General features: G+C 37.6%; 1 protein-coding gene across 1 annotated transcript in view; it reads left to right on the forward strand.

Moving 5' to 3' along the window:
* LOC104523690 (paired box protein Pax-3) overlaps positions 1 to 10,472 on the forward strand; it is a gene marked incomplete at its 5' end in the record, with an annotated part of 25,919 nt that extends 15,447 nt beyond the window's left edge. The window contains 2 exons of the mRNA XM_010166358.1: positions 9,570 to 9,816; positions 10,348 to 10,472. Coding sequence (XP_010164660.1) covers positions 9,570 to 9,816; positions 10,348 to 10,382 — 282 coding nt within the window. The remainder of the gene's footprint in view (positions 1 to 9,569; positions 9,817 to 10,347) is intronic.
* Positions 10,473 to 14,705: the final 4,233 nt, after the last annotated feature.

Genomic DNA, 14,705 nt, shown 5'->3' on the forward strand with positions numbered 1-14,705 from the left:
GATGAGACGGAAAGAAGGTCTTTTTACTAGCTGGTGGATTTTTGACCACAATAAATCTGGGTGTGTGAGCAATTAACATAATGTTTCCACCCATCAGTGTCCTCTCAGGCAAGCGCTCTGGATATTCTGTGGGTAAAGCTGAATTTACAGTGACTTTGGGGGGGGGGAGGGAGGCACGGTGCGTGTGTGCTTTTTCTGAGGCCCAAATAATCTTTTGTGATTTAAAAAAAAAACCAAACCAAAACCAAACCCTCAGAACATGCAGAACAAAATCTAGTATTAAGATTCACAGGATCATATTCCTACCAGGCTTAAACCTCCTTTTCCCCTTTCACTTCAGTGTATTCCAAATGAGGGTCTGACACGCAGAGCCCTGGGGAAGCTTTATTTTCCATGCAGGATGTTTCCTTTCTAACTTTGTTCCTGAGTATGACGGACAAATATGTTGTTTCAGGCAAGCACTGGATGAAGGCAGAGGACAAGGGCAGATGGATAGGGTGCTGTGATTTTATTTTCATTGTGCTAGCTGTGAACTTGAAAGTTAGAGAAGACTGTATGTTTTGGTCAGTTTTAGGAAGCAGAATGCTCCATAACATACCTGTCTTGCAGGCTGGGAAATAAAATATTGTTGCTCTTGCTTAAAAGAATAAGAGAATAGAAAGAGTCCCACCTTGCTAATACTATTCATCATTTCTTAACATCAAGACAAGATCTGCAGATCTCTTCCAGATGACTAATTATTCTCCTTGTTCATCTGGTTTACTCGTTGCTACCTGACTGTGGTGGGAGAACCTCTGTCTTACAGACCTGCAGAGGCAGGAACAAGACAGGGATTAATGTCTTGGGGAACTGGTAGCCAGGAATGTCCTTGTTTGTATTTCTTGAAAAAGCAACCAAACTGCAAGCGTGCCATCTCAGCCAACGCTCCTTAAATATAACATCAGAACAGAGATTATTAGTGTGTAATATATGTAAATTGCATATTTTTGTGTTTTCTATGCCTATTATGCAGCTTCTTGGCTTTCATGCATACATTTATGGGAATATTGTATTTCCTTTCAAATTAGGTTGCAGTTGTTCAGTGCATTTTCTTTTAACAAATGTGTTAACTCAAAATTATTAGGGAGTAGGATATCTGTGTGTTAATGTGTGTGTATGGGGCTTAAGCGTACCTCTGAATTGGTGTGTTGCTTTCTGATTCTGGCATTAACAATCTTCGCAGGTTCTTCCATGGAAAGCAGAAGAGTGACTGTAAAAACACTTGTCTCACAAGTATGCACGTGTATGGTCTTACTAGAGAGCAGATTGTTTTTAAGACAGGATATCAATATTTTGAACTGCTTCATTTAAGATAAGGAAAAAGGCTTTTCCGGTGTACATGGGCATCCCTTGACCTTGTCATGTGCTTTTTATTAGTGTCAAAGCAGCAGAGTTTGCTCCGCACCAGGCGGTTCAGGCAGTTCACTGATTTTGAAGCATGAGCATTTTGGACTGCTCATGGATTCAAATCGAGTAGCAATACTCCGCTCACATTGCTGCCCAGGAGGCCACTTGCTCCCTGTATTTAACCCACAGGATACCAAGACTGGAATAGTCCTGCAGTATTAAGTTTTTACTGAAAAAAGACCAAACGTGCGTAACCTGTCTCCTGCTGGACATATTTTTTTTGTCCTTGCCCTCTAGAAGACGTCTCAGATCTACTTTTTCCTCTCCCTTGTCCTCTCCCCCCATAATTGAGTCAAACTCAGGAATAACCTTAATAAGAAAATTCCAAACTTTTCTGTGAACAGCAGTAAAGATCCAAGCTGTTTCAAGGTTTCTTTCTTCTACTGTCAAAACATTTCACTGCCCGAGTTTCAGAATTATCCTGTAACTCTTTTTGGTGAGATAGATCTTAGGCGATTGACTTCTCTTAAGTCTTTGAGAGCACTTGGTTTTCATTAACCTGAAGTATGGATCTGATGGTGGCTGTCGAATCAGTTAGATCTGTTCATATTGTCTTGTTAACTCTGCTTTTAAAGGAAACACAAGAACCAGTGGCTAAAAACTTGCATTTCCTCATTAAGAGGGACAGGAGGGAAAAAAAGGCAACTATTATTTTATTATACTTTTTCCTATGCCTTCTGTCGAATTGCTGTACAGAAATATTTCATTTGGATCCAAGTCCCACACCAATGAGAATCTCATGATCTTTGTCACAATGAACTTGGCTTTGAGAACTCTTTGCTTAATGACCCAAGAACATGAGACAGAGGTCAAGGATTTCTCTGTGAGGAAGAAAACTAATTCACATGATAGAATTTTCATGAGCATGAGGTTTTTTGGTTTGTTTTGTCTTTTTTTTTTTTTTTTTATTTTTTTTATTAAAAAAGTTCTGGCAATGGGACTGCTTATTTCGTTTCTGGAGTGGGTACAAATAAATGGAATCCAACAGTTTCATAACTCATCATGCAAGAATAATAACATTTATTATTTGGTTTGTAAATGCTGCAGTATTTTAAGTACTATAATTATATATTTATATATATTATAAATAATAAAATATATTAATATAACAACAACAATAAACAGGTGACCTTACATTTTTGAATGTCCACCTTTACTTGTCTCTGGGCCAATTTCCACCTCCATCCCCACCGCGCCAAAAAAGCTGGGGAGAGCAAGGTGGATGGTTGGAGCTTCAGCCTTCAAAAAACAGATCTTCTCTTACAACTCAGAAATCTTACATGATGATAGAAAAAAGCTCTGGACTTTTCTGGAAATTTAAGCCAATTGTAATGTAACTTCATTAGAATAAATATTTATAAATACCATAAAAATTATAGACATCCTAAATGCAAGAATATAACAGTAAAATGACACTATATAAAAAATATATCAGTTTATTGTTTTTCTTAATGCTTTTTTAATGATACTACTCACAAAACTGACTTATCTTCCTCCATAATGATTTGTACCATTTAGAATATATGCAGGCTGAGTATTCGGTGTCACTGCAGCCCTTAAACTAGTTATTTTTTTTACTATTGCTACATGTAGAAGTTCAATTTGAACCACTTGTTAAATTGAAGTATGACTCAACCCTTCATAGAGTATATGACTGGTACGCATTGGTGAACCTATAACTCTTTAATGAATTTACAAAACAGAAATATCAACAGGAATCTGAATACTTGCATATTTATTCAATTAAGGACTGGTACATGAATGAGGGTTTTGTCATGAGTAATCACAGATGGTTCACTTGAGTCCTTAATTATGCTCTATATTTTAGTATTTTAGATTTCCAAAGAAAGGTACTAAGAATACCATGGCATGAATTAGTGAAAAGTGTATATTACAGTGGGTTCAGAAAGAGCAGAATTTCATCCTTAGCAGAGTCACTCTAGAAAGCCATGTATCCATCTCTCAATGCATCGGGCTGTATTTCCTTCACAACTTCCTACCTCTCTAGAGATAACTGTTTTATTTTTGCTCGATTTTTGCCAAGACATCAGTAATAGTAATAATTTTATGTTAAAAGAAAGATTGGATGCTGAGACAGGATAGAGCCTTCCTCTAGTCAAGATAGCAAAATACTTGTTTTTCCCCAGTGATGATTAAGTTAGAGGCCCAGGCATATACATTAATGGGAGCTTCATGAACCCTTCCTTACTGGTTGGATTCCTCTAGTTATGCTTGTCCATTATCTTTTTCCCCACATTTATGGCTTTTACCTAAATGGCTAGGTTTTGGTAGCAATTTCCTGTTGGTAAATCCAGCCATGCAGACGTAGATGATGCAATAGCGGTTGTTGGAGGGCCAAATATTGAATTTGGTGATAGTCTTCCCGTGAAGGTTTTGCAGATCCCATCCCCTGACCATCTGTCAGCAAAAAAATTCTGAGTACTATTTGAATTTTTTTTAAAGGTGTATTTTTTGTTTGTTTTGCTTTCAGAGGGAACAAACTTGTGTATTCCAGTTGTGGAGGGAACGTGTGTGAGAGCCCAGCTAGAGACAGCTGGGCTGGTTTTCATGGTGGCCAGAATTCTTCTTTTGTGTTTTGGATTGGGTGGGAGGAGAAGAGTTCTCAGGCAGAGAGCAATGTAGTCTCACATTTAGTCTTGTTATGAACTGTTGTATGTAATATTGCCATATTGAAGCATTTAAACTCAGGAGTCTACAGTATCTGAGACTGCCTGAAAAAGTTTGAGATGTTTAATTTTGCATATATATATATATATACTTACGTATTCATATATATATAAAAATTGTGAGTATATGTTCCTCTTTGAGCTTTCTGTTTTACTTTTTCACTTGTCTTGAGGTTTTGAAGCTTTTCCATACAACCAGAAGCTAGATAAATAACTTCTCTTTGAATTATTTTGGTAATGTTACCTAGTCCTGTGACTCCATGATCATGCACCTGAAAAAAGACACGAGTTCAGTGACAGACTGTGATAATGTTGTGAACATTAGCAATCTCCTGTAGATAAAAATATAATTTGTGAAGGATCAGGTTATCCTCTTAATTACCCTAAATGTACACCAGTGCACCTTCTCTAATTTCAGTGTAGCTACCACTGATGTCTAGTGGTGTGAAATCAGTATGAGGTCTCATTTGATATGAGTATGCAGAAGGTCAGATCATCAGAGGTTCAAAGTCAGTGTATTTGCTCCTCTTTTCATTAACCAAGTATGTCATTCCCAGTTCTTGCCATTTGGCATGAAAATGCTTTCTGTTGGATTTCTTCATATATTTGGCATAAATATCCATATATATACATATATATTAATCAGAAACGTGGTTCTAGGATCCTATAGGTATAGATCCGTATAGCTAATTAATTTTAATTAATTTTCTAAAATCTCTCATTCTAATGCATTAGGACCATCCTTTTTGTGTTCTTTCTTGTGTAATATTTTGTTTTTGAGAGATTTCTCTACAGTGAAAAGACCTTAACAGCAGGTAATACCATTCATCTCGGAAGGAGTTTGAAATTTCCAGTGTTAGTGATGAATGAGGGTATCTGACCCACATCTGTTTTACATTAGAATGGAACATTGCCCTGACATCGTTAGGAGCATTTGTCAAGATTCCCTGGACAGAGCTTCTGTAAATTACATGCTGCAAATGTGTCAGGGTCAGATAAGAGGATATCATTAACTCCACTAAAGTTTACTCATGATTCTGTCAGTTCAACTTAATACGTTAACTGCCAACAATTTTCCTTGAGCTGTTTCATTAAATCTTTCATTCACAGGAGGAGAAAAAAATGTATCACTGTACCCAAAAATATTGCACATGTTCTTTTGTCATGAATCATATTAATTGCAGACATGGTCACAGAGCATATTAAATGCAGGCATGCGTAAATGAATTAAAACATATGAGAATTTTATTGTGCCTATGGTAGGTCCTACATCCTAAAATACCAACCACGTTAACAGGCATAATGCTCCATTTAAATAGAATAAGCTTTTTCTCAGTTTAATGGCCTTTATTTTGTTGATAATAGAAGCATTTTCTAATAGCTGATAATGGACCAGATGTTGCATACACGGCCTTTAAGGCTTTCATCATTCAATTTCTCTTCTTTCTGGACCATATCCTTAGCTAGTGAAGCTGTGCTGATCCCACCAGCGAGGGATTTGTCCTAATTAATGTTTTGGATTGCTTGGGATGTGCTCTCTGAAAACTTTTCTGTAGAGTTTGGTTGTTGCAGTTCACCGTGTTCTCTTTGTTTATTCCTAATTGAACCTTTGTTTTCTAATAAATGGAACTATTTTATCAATTATATAGACTGTCTTTATTATATAAAGCCAACAGCTATGCATTAACATTTCTGTGTGTGTTTTTAAAAGATGAGAACAAAATATGTGTAACCAAAAAACTTCGTCTGATTTTTTTTTTTCATCTATAGAAGTTATTGTCTAAAATAATTTGAATAGATATAGCAGCATGTAGTTCTAGGTGTTAGATCAGCCCTTTGTTTTTCTTTTGATTTCTTTGGGATCCAGATCAGTGAGGCTGACAATTACTACTTTGGCTTTCCCAAAGTAGTTCAGAGGGGGAAGTACATATTTTCTAGTAATTTGGATGATATATAGATTGAATAAATTTATTTTCTTCCTTAATTATTGTAAAACAATCAGATCTGTTTACCTATTTAGAACTTCTGTTTCATACCAGCAGAAGATCTGAGTTGGAAAATCCAGATCTTTGTGTGTCTCCTGTACACCACTAAGCTGAGGGTTCTGAGCATCTTGCAGACATGGCCCGTTAATGGCTTTCTAATTGATTAGGTGAAAGTTAGCCATGCCCTTCCTGTAGCTCCTTGTATGGGTGATAAGGTCATGGCACATACCGTATGAAAGACTTCTGCCCTGAGGCTACTTCCCTTATAGCTTTCAAAACAGACATGACCCAAAATCTAATTATTTAGATACTAATCAACTGCAGGATGATTCTGAAGGCCTCTGAAGAAGATATTTCTGAGAAAGTGGATACTGTTCAGTTTTCTCCACCTCAGAGACAGAGAGCTGTGTCAGTTCTGCTCCAAAGTGTCTATGAGGTACATATGCACTTAATAAAAAGATGCCTAAAGACTTGTAGTATCTGATTAATTTAAAATTTTTAAAGTAAATATCAACAAATGCTAATTTTAGTTTGGCAGAGAAGATAAATCTCTATCCAAATATAGATGCTACCAAAATTTGAGTGGCTTTTGAGAGCATGTCTGGATCCAGGTTTAAATTTCAAGGCTAATCTCTAAAATAACTTCCAATCCCAAGGTTTTTGATCTCACTGTTTTTGCTGGTAAAATCCAAATAATGTTGTCTTGGGCTCTATTCTGTTGAAAATATTAAACAGAATGAAGTTTAGTTGAAGTATGTAGTTGGTAAAATAGCTATTTGCCCAACTCAGCAATTGGTCCTAAAAGTCCAGGTGGAGGCAGCGTGTGGTGTGAGAGTGCTGACGCGGAAGAGTGCCAGCGGTGCTGCGAGGGCGAAGCGAGCCCAGCGTGCTTCTCCCTGGTTCTTCTCTCCCTGGTTCTTCTCTCTGGTTCCAGAGCCAGGTTCCAGCTCTGGAACCTGGAACAGAACGTGGCAAAGGCCCATGAGCAGCGTATTGCGTGGGTGCTGTGTGGGAATGGAAAAGGCAGTGCAGTTATTGCAGATTTCTGATATGGTTTATCAGAAATGGTGTGTGTTTAAATGGTGTGTGTTAAACTGTAGTCAAAACCATGATACTTGTCCCAACATAAATATTTTTCAAAGTAGTAATTTTCAATGTAAATGTTTAGAGTTAAGCTATGTTTTTTGTGGATCTTTCTCTTCTTTTAACTCTATTAGTGTTAATTTTAAAGGACAAGGATTAATATAAGCTAAATGAACATAAGGTCTAATATTGTATCTTGCAGGTGCAACGTCAGATCATTAAGCATGCTAGATTTTCAGGACCACATGATTTTCTAAAGGGACAAGAAAAGTATTTGTAATTCCTAAGATAGAAGAACTTACTAAAATAATCTTTAGAAATTTTAATACTTTTCAGGAACCAATATTTAAAAGACAAAGTTGAGTCCAGTTATTTCAGCTTTGAGGGAGTTTTGGGACAAAGTGCTGTGCAGGTTGCTGTGCAGGTAACATGATTTTTCAATCTGTGGTGATTCCAGAGATTTTTTAAAATTGTTTTTTTCTTAACCTCAAATTATTTTAATAGGTTTTGAGCATTGAAAAGATTATTTGAATTAAACAGAAAATATCTTAGAGCCTGAATCCAAATTCTTCTTTTGTGTTTTTAACTTAAAAGTTGCAAGATTTCACTATCTAAATGAAGTCTTTTGGTATATTTTGAAACTTCCTTTTGCATGAATACTTCAGTTTGTGAAACATTCAGAAAATACTATCAGTTAAACTCTTGTTTTTCTGCTTAGTGAAACAAGTGAACATTCTAGTGCTGTAAGTAGCAATTGAACTTCATCCTCAGCATTTTTTTTTTTCCTGGTGAGATGTCTTGGTTGCATCTGATGCAGAGATGTTTTGTGTTCTTGATGCAGGCATTGGGGTGTCTCTTTCTGAAGTACTTTGCTTGTGCCTTTTGCTCTTTTCCTTATCAGACATGTAAGACCTGCATAGGTTTTCCTTCCTACTTAAATCATGACCCCTGGGACTTGTTTCATTTATTTATTAAAAACCAAGCAAAACTCAGAGCTGGAACCACAAGCTCCCTACAATAATATTTCCTTTTATTTTGCTATGGAAAATAAGGGCAAGTCAAGAAGAAGCATCAGAGCTTTAGGAGCTATGTTCATATAAGCAGAGGCTTATTCTTTACAACATAGACCCCAATTATAATAATTTATTTTTAGTTTATGGTAAGAAGTACAGTAGAGCAAAACTAATATTAAATAGTGTATGTCAAATATTTATAATGCCTTTTTGGAGGAAGAACAACCTGTAAATTATCAGAATATGCTGTTTTGGCAGAAGCTGTATGCCATCCATCTGTTACAAGCTGCAGACTCTCTCTCAGGCTTTGAAGTAGAACTTATTCCAGCAGAAGCAAGTAATTCTCTCAGCAGTACTTATTTTCAAAACGTGATACAGAGATGTGCTGGGAAAGGAAATGCACACCGCCCTATAGAGTGAGCAATGTTTGTACAACAGTAACTTATCACTGTAGCTTCCTGCACTCCTGCTTGAAAGCACAGGTGCTTTTGAAATTATTTTTTTGCTTTTCTACTGGAAATTATGGCCTAGAGGGCTGAGTTTTTATAGGGACAAGCACATATTTTCCAGTAATCTCTTTTCAACTAATCTTGTCGGCTGATTTCATTACTGTTCACACAGAAACAGTTTATTAAGGGAGTTACGGTTGACTTGAACACCTGACCATTTCTGTTGTGGCCTTTAACTCCGCGGATGAAGTTGAGAACTGTTGTTATGACCAGCACTTCTCTCTTTTGCATCCATTTCTTCACAGGCCAGCACCCAGGGCATGCAGCAGCAGGAGTTACTGCTGCTCTGCCCCCTCCCTACATATTAATGTTGTTCTGAGTGCTGGGATTCTTCATTACTTCTACTGGCGATGTTGCTGTGATCCGCTACAAATTGATTTCATTTTAATGACTACTGATCTTGGGGGGGGGGGGTGTGTGTGTGTGTAAATAATTGTGTGAGCTTTTTCACAGCTTTTCTGTGTTTGTAGATCATGCAGGACAGCACGGCTAAAGATCCACTACTTGCTTCTCGTTCTCCTATAACTGAGTCATCAAGGAGTAAACATCTGCATAGATCCCAGCTGGGGCGTGAGAGGATCAGGCACTCTAAAATCCTAAGTTTGTAAAATGATTTTTCCTTATTTGCTCTTGTTGTCACTTTTTATTGGTTATTAGCCATCAGTTTTTATTTTGGTGGATGATGCAACCAAATTCCGCTTCCTCTTTAGATTAGATACTCAAAGCATAGTTTGAATACCAAGTCTACCTATTTTAGGGAATCATGATATATGAGAACTCCCATGGCTCTGTAGGCACTACAGTTCTTCACATATTTTAACTCTATTATTTGACCTTTTATTTTAGGTAATGGGACTCCTGACTAACCATGGCGGTGTGCCTCATCAGCCCCAAACTGATTATGCCCTGTCCCCTTTAACTGGGGGCCTGGAGCCCACCACCACTGTGTCAGCCAGCTGCAGCCAGCGGCTAGATCACATGAAGAGTTTAGACAGCCTGCCTACATCCCAGTCCTACTGCCCACCGACCTACAGCACCACGGGTTACAGCATGGACCCCGTCACAGGCTACCAGTACGGCCAGTACGGACAAAGTGAGTATCGGGACATCTGCACTGTGAAGTGCACTACTGCTCCCATTTATCAGTGGTCTGTATTTTCTCTCTGTAACAAAGAAAATAATGAGCAGAGATCCTAATGGCTGACTACTACTTCTCCCCAAAGCCGAGCAGAGTGCACTGCTGAGATAGCTGATTGTTCGAGCAAGATTTCTGCTGCATAATTATTTTCTTAAGTGATGTCAACAACATCTTGATGTTATTAATTGTTGAGACATGAAACCTGATTGCCATTAGGTAAAACATAAGGGTTGTCCAAAATGAAATAACCACTGGCATTCCACTATTAGAAACACATGTTCTTAATGAGGTCAGCTCAGGAATCATTACAGTATATAATCCCAGATACATAAAGTTTTGTCAAACTTGTCCTAGGAATAAAAATATTAGTCCCATTCCTTTGATATATCAGTATTAAATATGACAATGTCAACCTGTAGTTGGCATGGCCCCTTGCTGTGAGGTTGTCACAGCATGACTTAAAAAGCCTCTTTTGCTTTTTTGCAGGTGCCTTTCATTATCTGAAGCCAGATATTGCATAAATGAACTGTCCACTTCAAGTTAAAGCTGATCTTGTTTTCCGGTCTCACTCCAAGGCTTGGATACGAGGGATCTTCTCAACACACTGCAGTCTAAACTGAGGCAGTCCCAATGAGAAAAGCAGGCTTGTTATGTTCTCTCCAGTCATAGCTTTTAGTAGACTTTTAAAGGCTGGACAAAGCTATACAGAAGACAAAGGCCAAAAGCAATAATGAATAAATAAATGCGACGTGGTTCATTATGAGTGGGTATATAAAACAGAGCAGTATTTAATATCACTGCCTGGCAAAACATTCCATTTTTTGTTGTTGAAATTAATGTGCATTGATTGGGACGAATGGAACATTTTGAAACTTTGAGCAGTTGATCTCTGCGTACTCTGACTCATCTGACATCCAGTGCTGACTTTAGTCTAACTTTGAAACTGCTCAGTTTCTGAAGCAAGGGTGGGAGAACCTCTTTCATTTTACACACTGGAAATTGTCATCAAGAGGAAATGTCACAGTCCATAGGAAGCTAGGATAAGTGCGAAAGACTTCCTGAGCAACTCACTGGTTACCTTACCATGCTTTGTAATCATGTTGTCAATAAATGTCACTTACAAGTTTTGCTTTGCCAAGACACAAGATCTTGTGTAACATGTAAAACAGATTTTACCTTTTTGTATGTGGAGTTTTCCTAGTCTGTTGTACCTTTTTGAACAAACGTGGGAGAAAAAAAACCAACAACAACGCGACTGATTTTTCACAACTGCCTAGCAATGTGCAATACTGTGTACCTCACACAAACTTTGGGATCATCCAAAGTCAGATAGAATCAGAACTATATTTTTGCAGGTACTTTTATTTTTACAGTGCATAATTCCTGACGATAAAATACAGAAATGTTGCAGTGTGCTGGATGACTAAAATCCAGCTTGCTAATCATGATTTAAAGGTCATTTTCAGGAAATGATACAAAGAAATGATTACGTTTACATTTATTTAGTGATGTACAGGACATAGACAGAGATGGACCTGTATTTGACACATTTGTTTAAATTATACAGCGATATCCAACATAGAAAATATAAGTATAGGAACAAAGGTTTACAAGAAGTTTGCATTGTGACATTTTAGAATGTCAATAAATTTGTGTTTTGTGATGTTGAGAGGAAGAGGAAGATGGCAGGCGGTATTATTTATTTCTCTCTATTCTTGGAACAAAGAGGGAGGCAAAACACGAATACATTCCTTTTGGCATTAAGGACTATGGAGTAGTGAGTTAGACTAGGTTCAGTACAGAGGTTAGTTCACACAGTGGTCTTAAGGGTGATGGAAAAATGAAATATTATCTTTGTGTTGCAGCCTCTACAACAACACGTGTTGACCCCCCCCCAAACAAAAAAACAAAAAACAAAAAACAAATGTCTTTCATGTAAAAAGTTCAGTAAATATTTACTATTTATAATGAATAAACATTATGAAGACTTGCAAAGCACTGATGATTTTGTCCTAAAATGTAGTATTGTGCTAAATACATTGATGCATTTTAATCTGAATATCGTGAAGAAATAAACCATGTTATCTTCAACGCAAACTGTATTTGTTATGTAAGCAAATCCCGCACACATCCTTGGGCTGTGGGAGCCTCAGGCAGCCTCTGTGCCCAGGTACTGCTAATGTGTCACTCTGAGCTCAGTGGTCGTTAACGAACAATGCAATTTTCAGCTGCTATTTTCAGCTACCAGTACTATGTCTTCCCATCAAGAGAAAATTTTTCAGCTGCTATTGGTACCAGTACTATGTCTTCCCATCAAGAGAAAAGGGTTGTGCCTTTGCTGTGCATTTAAATGAAAATACAGCAGGCTTAAACCCAGCACAAGTAGGGCAACTGGGATGGCTTTCTGCAATGCAGGAACTTTGTAATCAGTTATGGGTGGTATCTGTCCTGAATTTTAGTTTTTTCCTTAGAAGCCTCAAGAATTTTTAAATAGACTTACACGCAAGCTGATTGTGAAACATGGGGAAGACCCTTCAAAATGAATGGAATAAGTTTTAGTGGCACATCAGTGTGTGAAGAAATTTTACTTCACACTAGGCTTGGTGGATATTTAATTTCCTACCATTTTGTGGGGGATGTAGCCACCTTGAATTTTTTGCAGCTTCTATTTCTGTGTGTATTTTATTTTTGTTTTATTTTTACTTTGTTCTTTTAACTCTAGCCCTCTTCCATTGGGAAGAGAAGGAAAATACTTCTTGAAAAGAGGGCGTTAAAAAATGCTGAAAAATGGGGAAAGGGGTTTTCTTCTTTTCCTTCTAGTTGATGTTTGACATGCTTTTAATTTTTGTGACAATTAAAACTTAAATGTGTCTTATTAATACCTATGCCCTGCTCTTGACTTGGCCCTTAGCATTTGTCTTATGCCCTAGGCTTGCTGCAAGGCCGAACAAGCCTCTTTTCCCTCACTTGCAGTCCCTTTGCTGTAAAGTACAGGATAAAAGCCTGCTTGCTTGCACAGTTTGGAATGCATCATTTGGATGATGTCTGTATGATTGCTCCTTCCCAAAAAGAGTGTACCTTTGTCACAGGATGATCACAAAATCCCGCCTTCGCTGTCTGTTCTTTTTTATTCCAGCAGCTGTGGGGGTTGGGACAGAGCTGTGATTTCTCCCTCCATCCCTGCAGTGCCACTGGTGAGGTGCTCTCCTGACCTGAAGTCAGGCAGTGGCATTTTGGTTGCTCCATCCTCTTTTTAAGTATCTCCCAGGCGCTTCCTTGTGGGAGAGGCTGATGCAGAGCAGGAGAGCCTGGAAACAAGACAGATAAGGAGAAAATCATGCAGTCCTCTCACAGGCAAGCCATGCAAACAGGGAACAGGGATGAGATCCTGCCAGAGGAAGCGAGGAGCCTGGGGCAGAAGGACTAAGCGATTTCCTGAGTTATGATGTGCCATAGAAACCTTTGACAGAGCTATCAGGATTACTTGGGGTGCTGTTGATCCCTTCTTGTTATCGCTGTCAAGGCTGAAGAGATTCTTGGAGCCACATGTGTTTCTGGAATATGAATCCTGAAAGCTCGGAAAGTCAAAGGTGCACAGGCTTACCATGGGTATTGCATTTGATAGAAATGCCATGGAAAACTTGGAGGAATGTGCTCATAGCAACGGAGTCCAAAACCTCCTTGCTGATGAGTGCAGAAAAGGTGGGTCTCAGGGTCCTTCCTTTTTTTTTTTTTCTTTTTTTCTTTTTTGTGTTGCATATTTTACAAGATGAAAATAAATAACAACAGCTGCTTAACCAACTGTCTGTCATCTCATAGATATAAGAATTGGAAACTCTTGAGAGACAGGCTTTGCAAAAAAAAAATATTTATTCCTTGTGGCACAACTGTGATTTTTAATTTACTCTTTGGTTTTAAATCGTCCTTTATCTATAAATAACCTCTATTCCCATCAAAATACCCAATATATGCATTTTGGCTTATATTTACATTGGTATGCATTACTATTATTTTATTTGACCATGCATAATATCTAAGGAATGAGCTAGGAAAATTATTTTAATGGCACCTCTTTTCCTTTTGTTTTCCCTGGATAATTCAGTGTATCCCATTTAAACAAAACCTATAAATAAACATTTTTCTCCAATAATCACACAGGGATTTCTACTCAATATGAGTGAAATGTCTCATGTCTGTTCATGTGACAAATGCTGTTGAACTGTATCTTTCCATAGCTATTTGGCACAACGTGCCGATCTGAACCTACAAATCTTCCTGAAAAGAGCTGATTGTTACACAGGATCCGTGTCCTCAGAAATCCGTTTCTGCATATATGTGATATTAGAGCTAGATTTTTAATCCCTAGGTTAAGGTCTGTGTAAATGCAGACTTAAAAAAGCTGGCTACAGATCTGTAACTTAGATATCTGAACTTAATAAAATAATACAAATTTACTTAATTTTGGAAATCCAAACCCCACCCCAAATTATCGAATGCTAATAATTTATGTAGCAAGGATGTATTTGCATTTTCTCAGAAGTATGACAGACTATAACATGCAAATTGTTTGTTATATCAGAATTCTGTGATATATTCTCATACACGTAAGAAATGTATTCCTTCTTGTCAGAGTGCTGTTGATTACTGCCAGTGTGTAAAGGATACATTTTTGCTATGTTAGGAACCATGAAAGTTCTCAAATGTTTTCTACCCACAAAGTCTTCTGACCTTGAATTCTATAAAGTGGATTACTAAAAGGTATCTCTGTATAAAATGACAATAAATTAATTCAAGGCAATATCAGTGAGACCATCAGAAACCCGGAACAGCTTGAATTCATAAAT

Source organism: Antrostomus carolinensis, unplaced genomic scaffold (assembly GCF_000700745.2).
Source record: "Antrostomus carolinensis isolate BGI_N321 unplaced genomic scaffold, ASM70074v2 scaffold14334, whole genome shotgun sequence".
NCBI classification, from domain to species: domain Eukaryota; kingdom Metazoa; phylum Chordata; class Aves; order Caprimulgiformes; family Caprimulgidae; genus Antrostomus; species Antrostomus carolinensis.